The sequence below is a fragment of the Mastigoproctus giganteus genome, chromosome 1 (genome assembly GCF_048544385.1).
Source record: "Mastigoproctus giganteus isolate SK-2022 chromosome 1, ASM4854438v1, whole genome shotgun sequence".
In the NCBI taxonomy this organism is placed as follows: domain Eukaryota; kingdom Metazoa; phylum Arthropoda; class Arachnida; order Uropygi; family Thelyphonidae; genus Mastigoproctus; species Mastigoproctus giganteus.
The window spans coordinates 89,969,907-89,986,118 of record NC_143575.1 but is presented as its reverse complement, the minus strand read 5'-3'; the positions used below and the strand labels follow the sequence as shown (position 1 = coordinate 89,986,118).

The following is a 16,212-nucleotide window of genomic DNA, read 5'->3' as shown; positions in this document are numbered from 1 at the left end:
CTTAAGATGACTGCGCTTCATTGCATTCTGTTTAATAATTATAATTTTCTCAACCTTTTTAAAGAAAAGCTATGTATACTGGTATGCACAGTTTTCAGTTTGAGCAGAAATTAATCAAATTATGTTCTTATAGAAAGTTTGTTGGTTGCTTGTTGGTTTATAAAATGGTCCTCCTACTACTACTTTGAAATTTTAATGGACTCCATTTTAGTTACTTGCTTAGCAGATTATTTGTATATGGAAATGTTTTTATTTTCAAATGCATTTTAAAAAATTGCTATTGTCAGGCTAATCTAAGTATTTTATCATCTTGGTTGTTGCTAACATTAAATAATTTTCAGTGTAAATCTACTAGCTTTAAATTAATTCAAAATGTAGTAAATATTGTTTTCATTGATTTTTTTCTGTAATGAACCATAGTAAAATAAAAAAAACTTGTGTGCAAACCAGAAATTGTGCAAAATGCAGTTTTCATTTTTGCAAAGAAATCAACCAGATTGTGTTTTTACTTAGGATTGATTAAAGATTGGTTCTGCTACAGTTTTGAAATTTTACAGCACTCCATTTAAGTCACTTGTCCATGGAATATTAGCATAGGCAAAGTTTTTTTCTTTCAAATGCTTTAAAAAATTGCTGTTGTCAGACAAATCTAAACATTTTGTTATCATCTTGGTTGTTACTTAACACTAAATCATTTCCAATGTAATCCTATAGGCTTCAGTTGACTTGAAATCATCTAGTAAGCCACCTGCTTTGAATAGGCCTCTCAAATTGCCTATGGATATGGAGGATAACTCTGGTAGAAAAGAAGACTGTGATAATGAAGATACTGTTCCTTTACTGGCTGGGGAGTCTGTTAGTCCCATTTCTTCCTTCTGCCCCCCTTCTCCTGAGAAATCTGCACTAAATGTTGAACTTCCATCACCTGGAAATTTGCCAGCAATATCATCAACATCCAAGCAATTGAATCCATCAGCTGAAGTTGTATCTTATAACTTATTCCCTTCTAAACTGCCATATACTAAAGTGAGGAATGGGGAGTTACAGTCAGCTGTAACAGGTGGTGGTGATGTTACTAGCAAAATTGGTCATATGGAACCCAACTCTTCTAAATGGTGTTCCAAAAAAACTTCTGGTACTGCTTCAAACTCAAAAAAAGAAGATGATTTGAGCTCATCTGAGGAATCAACTCAAACTCGTATACTTACTGTAAGTGAAAACCTTGGTATTTCTTCCTTCCCAACTGGCTCAACTAACCCAACTACTTCTTCAATAACATCTGCATGGAGATCATACTAATTGTTTCGGGCTTTTTATATATATATTGATCGCTTTTTTATAGTATTAAAAGGAAATGATCTGAGAGATTTTTCTGTGATATTGCTGAGGGTAATGATATCACTGAAAAACTGTACTGACATTATGCATGCTTACCACGATGAAAATGTATTGCTTATTAAGTACTTCTTTCATTATGCAATATAAATATTGAAAATAATGTTACATTATATTTTCTTTATAATATAAGGTGTACAAATTACATTTACAACTTTGTCATTAAAAAAGTAAAGTGGTATATTAGTGCAGTTTTATGCATATATTACTGATATATATAAAATATATGTATTACTGATATATATTTTTTACATTTCTAAATGAAGACATATTTACTACAGATAATTTAATTTTAAAAAAAGTGCGTTTTGGTGTATAAAGACTGAAAATACATAGCTTTGTTGCAGTTATGTAAGTTTAGAATGGGCCAAAATCTTGATTGAAACTCCTAGGTAGCAGAGAAGGTTGCAGGTGACTGGTAGCATTTTATAGATGTAAGGAAGCAGGATGACCAACCTTGCTTATTAGTACATCCTTATAGGTTCATTTTCAGATTATTTGAAATGAGATGTATTTCAAAGTCACTGCCATTCCCTGACCAGTGATAGGGTTTTATGTGAATTTTAGTATATATTATTCAAAATGTGTTCAATGAAATTCAAAGTCTGAATTTCATTGGGTTCTGCAACTTGTGAATACCCTAATTTGAAAAGACTGCTAAGACCAACTACATCCAAAACTTTTTTATAATGAAATTGAATGAAGCTATAACAAAAATTTATATTTTTTTTCATGAACAACTGTATTGCTTGCTATTTCTAGCTGAGCTGTACAATTTAAGATCAAACCAAGCTGTATTCACAGAGCAACTGTGCGATTGACTTGTGCACACAGTGTGACAATGGTGTTCAGTTTTTCCTACAGAACAATGGATGTGACATGCAAGGAACAGTATGCTGATCTTAGATTTTGTTTCTATCTCAAGAAAACATCAGCTAAAGCATATAAAATGTTAGAGGCTTGTGGTGAATCTCTGCTTCCATATAGCACAGCTCGCAGATGGTTTAGACTGTTTAACGATGGATGCGATTCAGTCACAAAAATCGGCGGGCCTGGAGCTCCAACCATTTCTGTCACCACAGAAACCATAAACGGTGCTTCTCAAAATGTGAGAGATCATCTTGTACCAGTGGCAAAAGAGGACCCCAGTAAAATATGAATGTGTGATGCCATGAATGCAACAGCAAGTTCATTTCCAGCTATGTGCTCATTGGATCCTGTGACTTTCCATCAGTTTTATAGATCAGGGTTTTGTTTTCACTGTTCATAAAATTTTAGTGGAAAGGGGGGAAAATTATTATTGAGTGAAGAAAAATCAATTTGTTAAAATATACTTAAAAGAAAAATTTTGTTAAAAATACATGAATGGAAATATATATTCATAAAAATATAAGAATGTGTAGAAGCAAAAAAAAAAAAAGTGATTATATCAATTTTGTTATCTTTCGTTTGCTTTTATGCAGTTCTTTTAAAACATTATTCTGTAAAAATAAATGTGAGGATTTTTTTTTTTTGTTTGCCTTTCACTTTTCCTATAATTTTGCTCACCCCTGTTTTTTTAAATGTTTCATATCATCTTGAGCTATTGGTCAAAATAGAAGAAATATGTTAAAAGCTAGGTATCCACTTATGTTGGTAAAAATTTATACTGTTAATTGTAATTGCTGTTCTGTTGCCAATGAGCATGGTGGGATGCAAGCTTTTGCCATGAAATATGGTTGTAACATGCGTGGAAGGAAAACCTACTCTGATGTCAGGCACAAAGCACATCTGACTTTCATAAACAAAAGTCAGATTGAAATTTAAAAAGTCAAGTATGAATTTTCAAAATTTTCTGCTTGGAAATTTTGATATATTCATGTTTTTATTGCTATAAATTTATAGTTATGGACTATTAAAAGCACTTCTGATATTAATTGCACTCTTACAAAACTGCATAGAAAACCAGCAGGTAGTGTCTATATCATTCCTGTATCAATACTGTAACAATTATAATGTTACAGTTTATGGATTCACTATAGAAAATTAAAAACAGCTGAACTCTATCCTACATCTGTCTTTCCTCAATTTGAATTTATGCCCTCTCAGGTGATTTTTCTGAGCTAGAGGAAGGATCCCATCAGCATTGAGCATGCTTAAACCATTCAAGGCTTTATACACCTCTATCAGATCACCTCGCTGGTGCCTAGTCTCCAGACACTGTAATTTGCAAAACTTAAGCCTTTCTTCGTAAGAGCACCCCTTTGTTCCATTCACTAATCTTGTTGCCCTTCTCTGTACTCGTTCCAGCAGCTCTACATCCTTCTTGAAATGAGGCCTCCAGACCTGTATACAGTACTCTAGGTGTGGCCTGACCATTGCCTTATACAATGGAATAATCACCTCCTTATCCCTGCTGGAAAAATTCCTGTATATCATTGACAATACTCCATGAGCTACTCTTGCAGCCCGTCTGCACTGCTCAGAGAACTTCATATCTGCCTGCACAACCACCCCCAAGTCCCTTTCATTCTCTACCACTGTCAGTGTAGTACCACAGAGTTGATATGTTGCTCTGGGGTTGCTGTTTCCCATGTGTAGTACTTTACATTTGTCTTTACTTTACTCTTAAGACAAGTGCTTTTGGACCACATGTTATCCATCATGAAATGATTAAGCACCTTTTACCAGAATTGTTTTTTTTTTTTTTTTTTGAGCAGTAGTTCTGGATTCCTGGCACAAGGAAATTGTCCTTGCTTTTCCCAAGCCATGAAAGGATCCTAAAATTCCAACTTCCTTCTATCACTTCGACTAGTTGTTTGTACTAATGTTAAGGAGAATGGTCAATGCTCATCTTATAGTGTATGCAGAAACAAACCTGTTTTGTAGTATTGATGTGGCTTCCAAAGGAACAAGTCCACTTTTTGGACCATCTAATTAAACATCTATCCGAAATGCTTTCCTACAACAAGAGCACTCAGTGTTCGTGTTCTTTGATACAGAAAAGTGTAGGACACAACTTGGAGATTTGTTATTTTAAAAGACCATTGTAGTCTCTGTATTAGAGTTCACCAAGCCATTTTTATTACAAACGTTTCATCCCATTGGCCTTTCCAAGTTCATGTAGGATCCTCCCTACCTCTCCCCCCCTCTCTCTCTCTCATGCAATGTGAGGATTATTGAAAGACAGCTTCAAAAAGCTGTTGATTGCCTCAGCTCCTGGGCAGTGCTGAACAAGCATAATCTTCATCTTGAACCTAAATTGAGGCTTAGATAAAATGCTATTCCAGTAGTACCCTAGACCTATTTTTGGGACTTGTATTTGATAAAACAAACAACAAACTGAATGAATATTTTGCATCGACATTCACACATGAGGAGTTATTCAGCAAGGGGAATGCCAGAGGTGTATTCAACTCTGGCAGTAAGCTAGAGAATCTTGTAATAACTGAGAGTAAAGAGGAAGAGAAATTGTTGAAGAAAAATACAAGAAAGGCACCTGGGGTGGATGGGATCTATCCAGTTATATTAAAGGAGGCAGCAAAGGAAGTAAGCAAACCCTTAGCCATAATTATGAGAGCTTCCTTGGACTCAGGGGAAGTACCCATGGACTGGAGATGTGCAAATGTGACCCCAATTCACAAAGGAGGATCAAAGGGTGACACAAGTAATTATAGACCTGTTAGTTTAACTTCTGTTCCTGGAAAATTAATGGAGGCACTGGTTAAAGAAGCACTGCAGAATCATCTAGACAAGACTTCAGTTATAGCTCAGACACAGCATGGTTTCGTTAAGGGGGAGTCTTGCCTGACCAATTTGATTGGATACTATGATGCAGTCACAAAAGAACTGGATGCAGGGAATAACTTTGATATTATATACTTGGATCTTAGAAAGGCTTTTGATACTGTTGCACATGGAAGACTGCTGCACAAATTGGAGCAGTGTGGCATTGGAGGCAAATTGCTGCTATGGATAAAGGGGTGGTTGAGGGGGAGAAGACAGAGAGTGGTAATCAATGGACACTGCTCATCGTGGACTAATGTTATTAGTAGAGTCCCTCAGGGTTCAATGTTAGGTCCATTGTTGTTTTCTGTATTTATTAATGATATTGATGATGGTATATCAAGCTTAATGTCCAAGTTTGCAGACGATACGAAAGTTGGTAGGGTTGTTAAGGACACTACTGACACTATGCTGCTGCAACAGGATCTGGAAAGGTTGAGCAAATGGGCTGAGAGGTGGCAAATGAAGTTTAACATTGACAAATGTAAAGTACTACATATGGGAAACAGCAACCCCAGAGCAACGTATCAACTCTGTGGTACTACACTGACAGTGGTAGAGAATGAAAGGGACCTGGGGGTGGTTGTGCAGGCAGATATGAAGTTTTCTGAGCAGTGCAGACGGGCTGCAAGAGTAGCTCATGGTGTATTGTCAATGATATATAGGAATTTTTCTAGCAGGGATAAGGAGGTGATTATTCCCTTGTATAAGGCAATGGTCAGACCACACCTAGAGTACTGTATACAGGTCTGGAGGCCTCATTTCAAGAAGGATGTAGAGATGCTGGAACGAGTACAGAGAAGGGCAACAAGATTAGTGAATGGAACAAAGGGGTGCTCTTACGAAGAAAGGCTTAAGTTTTGCAAATTACAGTGTCTGGAGACTAGGCACCGGCGAGGTGATCTGATAGAGGTGTATAAAGCCTTGAATGGTTTGAGCATGCTCAATGCTGATGGGATTCTTCCTCTTGCTCAGAATAATCACCTGAGAGGGCATATTTTCAAATTGAGAAAAGACAGATGTAGGATAGATGTGAGGAAATTTGCCTTTAGCCAGCGGGTGGTTGGTTGGTGGAATAGACTTCCATCCCTTGTGGTGGAAGTTGATAGCTTAAATAAGTTTAAGGCTCGGCTGGACAGGTATTTCGAACGAACAGAGGGGTGAAGTGGAAGTGGTTATTTTTTATTTATTTTATTTTTTTTTTTTTTTTTGGCTGATGCTGCACAAGCTTGCTTTCTTGCATCAAATGCCTCTACTAATGCTAATGCTAAAACATAGACTTTTCTGCAACACATCTGTCAACTATGTACAGAGTGATGTTTAAGCATCCTCCATGCTATATTCTCTTCCTCTTGGGGCTGATGACCAGTGCATCTTACTCTGCTTCTATCATGCATTTGTGTGATCTAAATCCAGGCATATGCATTAGCCAGAAACTGTACTTTTATGGCGAACTCCTATCCACCAAGCAATTTGTATTGCTATTGGAGGCATTTTGAATTTCTCCTATCCAGAGTCTTTTTTGTGGAATCAAGTGAGCCATTGTTATCTCTTCAGCAAAAGTGGTTGTCTTTACAATATGCTTTAAAACTGAGATTCCTATCAGATCATCCCATGTGAAAATCAATGTTCAAGTCACATTTAGAAAGTCTGTATTAATCTGCCGACTACCAGCCATCAATTTGGTCTTTGTGTCCAAATGCCTCTCAAAGAACTACATATCGAGGTAGACAGTGTTGTCCCATCATCAAAGCAACCCCTGTTATCCTGGAATGCTCGTGTACCAGCATATGATTTTTCCCTTAAAAGCTATGGGAAGTTTGTTACTCCATTTTCTGTCTACCTGCAACTCTTGCTAGCACACCAACCTGAACTCTGACTTCCTGCTAGTTTATATGGAATTAATTTGTATGTTTGTATCTGTTAGCCTTTCCCGACATTCCCATAGCATTCAACTTTGCAGCATATATGCTGCAGAGTTGAATGCTATAGTTAGCCTTGGATCACATACAAATCTCCCATCACCACCAGAAATTTACACAGACTAAGTTCATTGTATGCCTTAAAAATGATTAGTTATAATTCTCATATAATCCTGTCTTGAATTCTGTAGAGATTTCATTCTTTTTCAATCTGAATTTGATGTTTTCTTCTGCTGAATTGATTCCCAACTATATTGTGATTGGGAAATGATTTGGCTGACCTTGAAGCCAAATCAGCTGTAACCCTGAAGGACCCCTTGCATGCTAGTCCTCTATACAGATTACCAGCAAGTAATGTGAAACTGTTCTCCAATGCAACATTCATGGTATTGACAAACTTCAAAGAAATTATGAGACTGCGCCTGCAATCAGACTATGGCAGTCTAGTGTGCATAGGAACCATAGAGAGGAAGTTGTTCTTTCTCTGCTCCACATCAGAGTCTTAAGTTATTTTACATATTCTTTTCTTCTGAGGGCTGATAACTCTCCAATGTGCCAGTAGTGTGACACTGTCTTAACTAACAACATGCTTCTGTTGAATGACTGAATTTAATTTGTGCACACCATTTATGTTTTAGCACTTTTAGTCAGCCTGATGAGCCTTAAACGCTCAGTTGGTTTTATGTGACAAAGATAATGTCAGAAATTTTTCAATTTTTACAAGTCATAAACATTTACAACTGTTTTATTAGTATTTACTACTTCTTTGTTTTATGTGTATTGATATGGTAACCTTCTTGGTTTGCATATAACTTTTAATGTATTTAATTTTGATTTGATTTGGCCAGTTTTACAATTTGCCATAAAAAAAATAAATAAAATCAGCCAGCTGGGACTATAATTAGCCATTAGGCAGAGGGTTGGAATGCCAGTAATAGCTGAGGGAATTCTTAAAGGTCTCTACAAATTGGGAGACTATATTTAGCAATCAGTCCCTCTCCCGGCTATTCCACAGTGTAGCCTAAGATGCTAATGTGCTGTAAAACTATTAACAACCGAAGTTTTGCCACTAAAAAATGAGGTTTTTGATCCTACAAAAGAGAAATTATGCATTAAAATATGCACTACTTATAAACATGCATGGGTACATTATGGGCTAAATTTACTTTTCTTTTATCCTGATCAGTTCAGCAGTTACTCTGCAGTGCATTTCCAGATTGTTTAGTTCATAAGTTATCCAGAACTTAATCTGTTGCTATAAACCAGGCAGCAGAGATGCCATTTGCAGTAAGCATCATGTTGAGAGTATGCCTAAATATAATTACTTGCAAGAAATCACTTAAAAAAAAGTTTCATATATTCCAAACTGTTAAGGAAGCTCATGCATAAATTCGATTGAATACCACCTTACTGAAAGCAGTAAGTGAAATTTCAGCCACCCTGAAAGAATTACTTTGGTTGGATTCATCAGAGCTTTAACTTTTGTGAGACTAGAGACAGTTTCAAGTGTGCTGTTCAAAGTCAGACCAGCACATGTGCAACATAGCATTGTGGTGATTGGAGTATACAATGATTTATGTGTATTGATGAGAAAAATTGAGTATTCTTCCATTTCCAAAAGAAAATACTCTGACGTGGCTACTAGCTCAAAAGAGTTTACAATGCTAATGCTTTCCTTCTTTATATAAAAGGCAGTGAATCAGGTTGAAAATTGCTTACTGAATATTGCCTTTAATTTTTCAGTTTATTTCACATCTAGTAAATAACTTTGTCAGAAAATGCATTACATTTTATTACATAACATTAGATTATATTAAATAAATGATTTGAATCTTATGAGTTTAATTTTTACCATATATTCTGGCACATAAACCTTTGAAGTGTTAAAAAATTGTCTAAATTTTGAAGTCGACTTATGTGCTGAATATGAATTGAGTTTGAATTAGAGGCACTCTTAGGATTAAAAGGATATAAATTAATACCAATATATTTACTTTTTATTAAATATAAATTTTTATATCACTGCTAACTAGCTAAGTTAGCAACAGTATAAAAATTTTTGAAAATCTGTGATACTACCAGGACAGTTGTTTAGCTTACTGACTTATCAACTGGCAGATGGTATCTCTTAGTGGGTGTATACTGAACTAAGTGAATATATTATTATGTCTTAGGAAACAGCTGAGAAAGAAATTCTCTATGTATGGAAGAAAATTTCGATTTAACCATGTAACAACCATTATGTGCACATTCCAGATGAGTACTTAGTCGTGTGTAACTTTGTGCTCCCTCAAAAGGACAACACAACGAACTCAGTCTTATGTCCAACTTGAAGACAAATATTATTATTCATGGTTCCTAAACAGGTGATTTCTAAGGGGAATGCACACAATGGTTTTTATGTGTTTAAATGGAAGTTTTCTTCCATACATAACTTGGCTGTTCACTTAAACATTAATGTATTATTCACTCATTTTGTCATGCATTCACTAATAGAGGTCACCTGCTAGCTGACAAGAAGCCAGTAATCTTTGAAACAGCTGTCCTGTCCTGATGGTGTTTCAGATTTTTAAATGCATAGCAGATTCACCTGTTTAGGTGATGCCATACAATTTAAGATGTAAACAACTTAGGTGGAACTGTGAATAATGGTTATCTTTAAGTAGGACAGAAGACCAAGGTGTTGCTGAAGTCTTGGTGTCAGTCTTTTGTGGGAGCAGAAGTTCCCTGTTATTGAATATGTAACATAGTAATGCACCTCAAATTTATCATAGTTTGTTTTCCGCATTAATCCTAGTAATCCTTTATCATTATTAGAGGTCCCAGTAGCCACTCAGCACTCTGAGTTACAGAAATCTGTGTTGCATTCTAGAAAAAGAAAGAGCAGCTGGTCTGGACATTATAGAGGTGAATTGGAGTCCAGACTCCATAGAGAAAAAGGCAAGGCAGTGGCATGAGGTTTGTCCCAGGGCCTGTGCAGTCTCTCAACAACTCTGCCTGTGATAAAACTGACAAAACAGATGTTTGAATAAACTCAGAATACAATAGAAAAATAAATAAGCCACCTGTTTGACCAACAAATAAAATATGTTGACACGTGCACTGGCTTTCCATCTCATGTAGACTAAACAATGGCCATGCTTAACTACCTTCAAGGCATGTGGATTATATATATATATATAGAGAGAGAGAGAGATTTTAATTTACTCCTTACTTTTGTAGGGAGTGCTCTTAATGACAGTGCTCTCTTCTTGGACTTCCTTTTGTATATGTAATTGGAAACATTATTTCAATTTTTTTGGAGGAAAAATTTTTTAAAAAATAAATAACACTGGTCAACACCAAAAATGTTTCTGGCTTGAAAATAGTCAATTTCAGCATGATAAAAATGAATATAACATTTAAAACTCTTAGCTCTCGGTTTCACGATATAGCATCTGATTTAGGGGAATTTTGGAGTCTAGAGAATAGATAGGTTGGTAGCACTGAAACAGGAATCGATACAGTGTTTCTGGGTTCCCCCCCCCCCCAGGTTTATGGACAAAAATTACATAAAAAGCCAAGATGCCACATAAATGTGCTAATGGTGTTGACAATTTGTGTTATGTTTGTGGTAATGTGACATTTTCCACTCAGAAATGCCAATTGACTCCACTTGTGAAGACAGCTTACTACCATTATTTTGGCTATAAGGTAGGAGTTGAAGACAAACCCTGGGCACCTCACATTTGCTGCGACACGTCTACTGTAAATCTCCATGGATGGTTGAATAACAAAGAACTTTAAATGCCTTTTGCCATCCTAATGATTTGGAGGATCCTTCAAATCATGTAAATGACTTATTTCTGCATGGTGCCTCCTCTTCAGCATGGCATGTCAAAAAAAAAAAAAGGAAGTGGACTGTGGAATACCCCAACATCCCGTCAGCTATCCAACCACCTGCTAGCTGGCACATGGGGATGGTCTGCCTGTACCTCACCCTCCAGAAGAGTACACTTCGGAGTCTGATGAAGATGGGAACAGTGTGAGGAATGATAGTCAACCTGGGCCTTCAACATCACAGGATCCTGATTTTGTGCCAGAACCTGAGTCGCTGAGTGAGTCACACAGAATCACTCAAGGTGAACTAAGGGATCTAATTCGAGACCTAGATCTATCAAAAGATAAATCAGAGCTTCTGGGATCAAGGCTTCAACAGTGGAATCTTCTGCAACCAAATGTCAAGGTATCCATGTACGGGAGCAGGCAGAATGCTTTGACTCCATATTTTAAAAGTGAAAACAACCTTGTTGCCTCCTGTGATGTCAATGGTTTATTGACAGCTTTGAATGTGGAGCACAACCCACACAACTGAAGGCTATTCATAGCTCATCAAAGCTAAGTTTAAAAGCTGTTTTGCTCCACAATGGCAATGCTCTTCCTTCAGTTCCTCTAGGCCCATACTGTCCACATTAAGGAGACATATGAGTGAAATTAATTCTGGAAACAATGAAGTACAAAAACTACCAATAGCAGATCTGTGGAGACCGGAAAGTGATTGCAATACTGCTGGGCATGCAGTTGGGATACACAAAGTACTGCTGTTTCCTGTATGATTAGGACAGTCGGACTAGGTCCTCACACTACAAGGGAAAATCTGCACCCCGGAGGAAAAAATGTCCAGCACAATCCTCTGGTTGAGCAAAGCAAAATTCTTCTGCCCCCTTTACACATCAAACTGGGACTCATGAAGAACTTTAAGGGGATGAACCAGGATGGAGAAGCTTTCAAGTACCTGAGAGGGCAATTTCCACTGTTGAGTGATGCTAAGGTTAAGGAAGGGATCTTTCTTGGTCCGCAAATTCATGAACTTTTAAAGGATGAAAACCTTGAGCGAGTCCTCCAGGGTAATGAGAACGCAGCTTGGGAAGCCTTTAAAAGTGTTGTGCATGACTTCCTGGGAAAACGAAGAGCTGGAAAATATGTTGAGACTGTGAACAACCTTCTAGAAAAGTATCATCAGTTAGGCTGCAACATGTCACTTTCTCGACTCTCATCTGGACTTCTTCCCTGACAAACGTGGTGCAGTGACTGATTCCACCAAGACTTTTCGGTAATGGAAAGAAGATATCAGGTTAGGTGGAATGCTTCTATGCTTGCTGACTACTGTTGGACAGTAATAAGAGATGCCCCGGAAGTGGAATATAAGCGGCAAGCAAAAAGAAGGCTCTGTCATGAATAGGCCACATTTTGAGAAAGCACTTTTTGTTCCTGTGCAGTTATCTTGTGTTCTTGTTGTTTTTATGTTTTAATTAAAAACAACTGTGTGTATCAAGAAAATGTAAATATGAGATTGTTTTAATATTACTTTTTACTCTTGACTACTACTGAAATTACTATATTCTTAGACAATAGCAAAAGTACTGTATCTCAAAAATAGAGCTAAAAAAAAATTTCTGAAGTCATGTTCATTTTTCTTGACCCAAAATTAGTAAAGTTTGCCTATCTTAAGAAAGGAAACAAATTCAAAGAATTTTTTTGTTGAACAGTGTAATAGGGTTAATTACAGAATTCATTGTTTGAGTTTTAATTGGAAAACCATGTTTTCTCAATTTTTTTTTTTTTTATTGCTGCTGTTTTAGGAAACCTCCTTTGCAGGAGCAAACCCAATAACCCGCTCAGTGTCATCTGCCAGTTCCCGAAACATATCTGTTCAGTCTGTGAAGAGATCGACGTCAAGTATCACCCAATTGTCACCATGGCATGTGGCTCCTAATGAGACTACCACAAGGCGAGATTCCTCTACTATCCAGCGTACAGTTATGACAACAGAGCTGTAGCATCCGTCCATGCATGTATATCTGCATAGTGAAATTTAAATTCTTGTGCCAGTTTTAGCACTCCTGTTTTAAGTTATGTTTTTGTTATTCTGGCATTAATGATGTTGTTCACTTGTGGATATACTATTTATACAGTTCTGCTTGATGTGCCTTGTATTTATTAGGTGGACATTCCAAGCTTGTAGCTATATCTGCAAATTATGTAATTTAATGTAGAGTGTACAGTTATTCAGTCTTTTCTTTGTGTCATAGTATAGTGTTATTCTGGTAAGTCTTTTAGTGAGTTGGTGTAAATTTATCTGTTTTTTCTACTCATTCCAGTAAAATATATTTTTATATACTTTTTTTTTTCAACTTTATAAATTTTACCTTTTGCAAACAAAAGCAGCTTAATCTGTAATTATTTTGATACTTTTTTTTTTTTTTTTGCATAGAATGTAATTGTGAAGCAAAAATGTAATTAGCAAGAACATAAGCCAAATAGGTAAAATAGATACTGCTCTATAGTCAAAGAAAAATTTAAAAAAAAAAAAAAAAAACCTTATAAAACTTAGTACTGAAATTGAACTTGCCTCTAAGAAGTTGCAATAAAATATTTATCCTTTTGCATGTATAACTGTGAATGTTTTTGACTGATTTTGAATAGTTTTAAAAATTAATTAACATGAATCATTTCTTTTGAAACTGAATTGGCAACATATAATTCCAGAATTTATTTTTTGACTTAAATATTAGTTTAAATATCTCCAATTAAGAAAAAACTGCTTTGGCATAAGCATATCTGAAAAATACAGTAATTAGTAGAATCTAATTCTGTATAAAAAGGATCCATGTTTTGTTGACATTCAGAAATATTCTAAAATATTTTAGTTATAGGAACCTCTCATTAGTTGATGTGGCTACCAATGTTATTTTTCAGTAAAAATTAATTCTTTATTATTTTTTTTTTTTATAGTATATAGCCAGCTGTGATGCCAATTATAAGATGATTGTGATCTTAAACATGGTATATTTGTATCTTTTATATAAGATATTTTAGCATGTGTTTTGAATAATGGAGAAATTGTATGTAAATTTTTACCTAGTGACTAAATGCCATTAAAAATTACACTGCTGCTCATTACTCAAATAATTTAATTAATCATGTGTTTATGAAAATTTAATGTTATCAGTATATGTTAAAACCTGATAATAGGAATCACATGCACCACTGGAAGAAATACTTTCCATATTTGAATGTTTTTATCAGCATTTCTGTGTCAGGATTTGCTTTACAACTATCAAGAACGTAGACATCTTTGCTACTCTCTGTAGTGAACGATTGTTAAAAGATATTCTGCATTGCAATCATGCTTTTGTTTCTCTTGTAGGTCATTGTCAAATGCTTAATATTCATAAAAGTATAGGGATAGGCAAACACTTGCATTGCACAATAATTACACTTAATATTTTTATAATTATGATTTAATTTCATGTTTTTAACAAGGTTTTCTCATGCAAATTACACTAACCTAAGTTCAGTCACACTCTGTAACTTTCTGTACATGCTAGATTGTTTGAAAGTTTATAATTACATGTCTTTACAGTTAATGATAGGGGTCAAACTGTTTCATAAACTGATTCTGAACAAGTGGTAGATGTGGGCCTGCTATTTCACTTCAACTTTGAAGTGAGTAGCAGGCCCACATTCTTTGTGTAAACCACAAAATTCATGTCATTTTAAAACTTAGGTAATCAAACCAGATTTGAAACAAAACCACTTATATTAAGATTAACATACCTGTTATCTTCAGGTTTTTACAGAACGTTTACTTTTATCCAGATTTCAGGCAAGTTTGTTATGTTTTTCAAACATGCATATGTTTTACACTTTATGTGGTCTTCAAAGTCACGATTAGGTGGTTCTATCAGTACTCCTCATTAGCCTTGCCAGATTTTGAGAAGTTGTTATATTCATACATAAAGAAAGAAAATAAAAAGAGTACTGCATTTCTTTACTGCAAATTACTGTACATAGCTGTGCGGTATAATAAAAATAAAATTATTTCCCTCTTTTATGCCAGTTGATGAAATACCACTGCAGATCACCTATATTTGCATTTTGAACATCAAGCCTCAGTGCCACTTGCTTTTATGCAAAATGCAAGCTAAATATTTAAGAAATATAATATAAAATATTTAATTTTATATAAAATTCAAATCATAGCCATCTTGGTCAGGTGTGGGTTGCATGCTTCTTTCTTCACCCACCAAAAGATTGTCACTTCATCCAGTAAAACAGGTAAACGACCCTGGATTGCAGGCAGACATGAGATTTCTCAGGGACTTTGGTTGCCTCAGCACAAATTTAAAAAATAACTAACCACCCAAACTACAAACAATGTGTTCATACATGGTGTACAATCAAAGCTCCTTTATTATATTGTTTTATTACTAGATAATCTTAATGTGCACAAATTAACAAATGTATTTTTTTTTTTTCAGTATTTCAAAAAAGAAAAAAAAAAAGGAATGCAATCTGCTTTTACAAATGTTGCTTGCAAACACAATTTAAGTTGTTCAGTAAATGAATTTACTGGACAACTTTTCAGTATATTTGTGATTGGCATTAGTTCAGCCTACTAGTTCACATATGAATGGCCGGGACCTACAAATTCTGTATAACTGCGCATGCCAACAGCCAATTTAGTAATGGAAATTGGATTGCTGGATTACATTTTTAAGTAATTACATCATTTAGAAATAAAGTGGCTTCTTGGCTTTACTACTTCTGATATTTTAGTAAAGCCTTGTTAACTTAGTTTACCTTTTGTTTTATGGCCATAATTTATACTTCAAGCCTCCAGTAAGCAAAGTGGTATTGCACCAGTTGATGAGTCATGTACTGCCAGTAACACAGAAAGGCAGCATTCCTCTGTGTGGTGTGGATACCACACCTTGGCCCTTGGAGTAGTGTTTTGCAAAGCAATATTTATGATGGTAGCCTACCTTTCTTGTTCATATACATTTTCAAAAACTCTTCATCCTGGTATGTTTTCAAGTTTATACTAAGATACTATACGTATTTTTAATTATACAAAAGCTACTTATTTAAAAATATCAGAAGCATATAATTGTAGTGACGAGAGGGGGAAAAAATGCTCTTAATATTTCCGCATACTGCTAAGGATGCATTTATTATCCCTCCATTAATTCATAGCATGTGCTTACTTTTTTAAAAGTATTGCTTAATGAGACTGTAATGTATACTGATGTTATATATGTTTACAGTTTCACAGAAGCAATGTTTGTATTGTATTATTTTTGAACTT

At 35.4% G+C, this 16,212-nt stretch overlaps 1 protein-coding gene across 2 annotated transcripts in view; it reads left to right on the top strand.

Annotated features, from left to right (window-relative positions):
- The window catches only part of yrt (erythrocyte membrane protein band 4.1-like yurt), a 255,318-nt gene extending 242,414 nt beyond the window's left edge, over positions 1–12,904 (top strand). Inside the window, exons 15-16 of one of the 2 annotated variants that reach the window (XM_090380954.1) lie at positions 715–1,209; positions 12,704–12,904. In XM_090380954.1, coding sequence (XP_090237080.1) covers positions 715–1,209; positions 12,704–12,901 — 693 coding nt within the window. In that variant the 3' untranslated portion in view covers positions 12,902–12,904. The remainder of the gene's footprint in view (positions 1–714; positions 1,210–12,703) is intronic. The other variant, XM_090380956.1, reaches the window with a different exon arrangement.
- Positions 12,905–16,212: the final 3,308 nt, after the last annotated feature.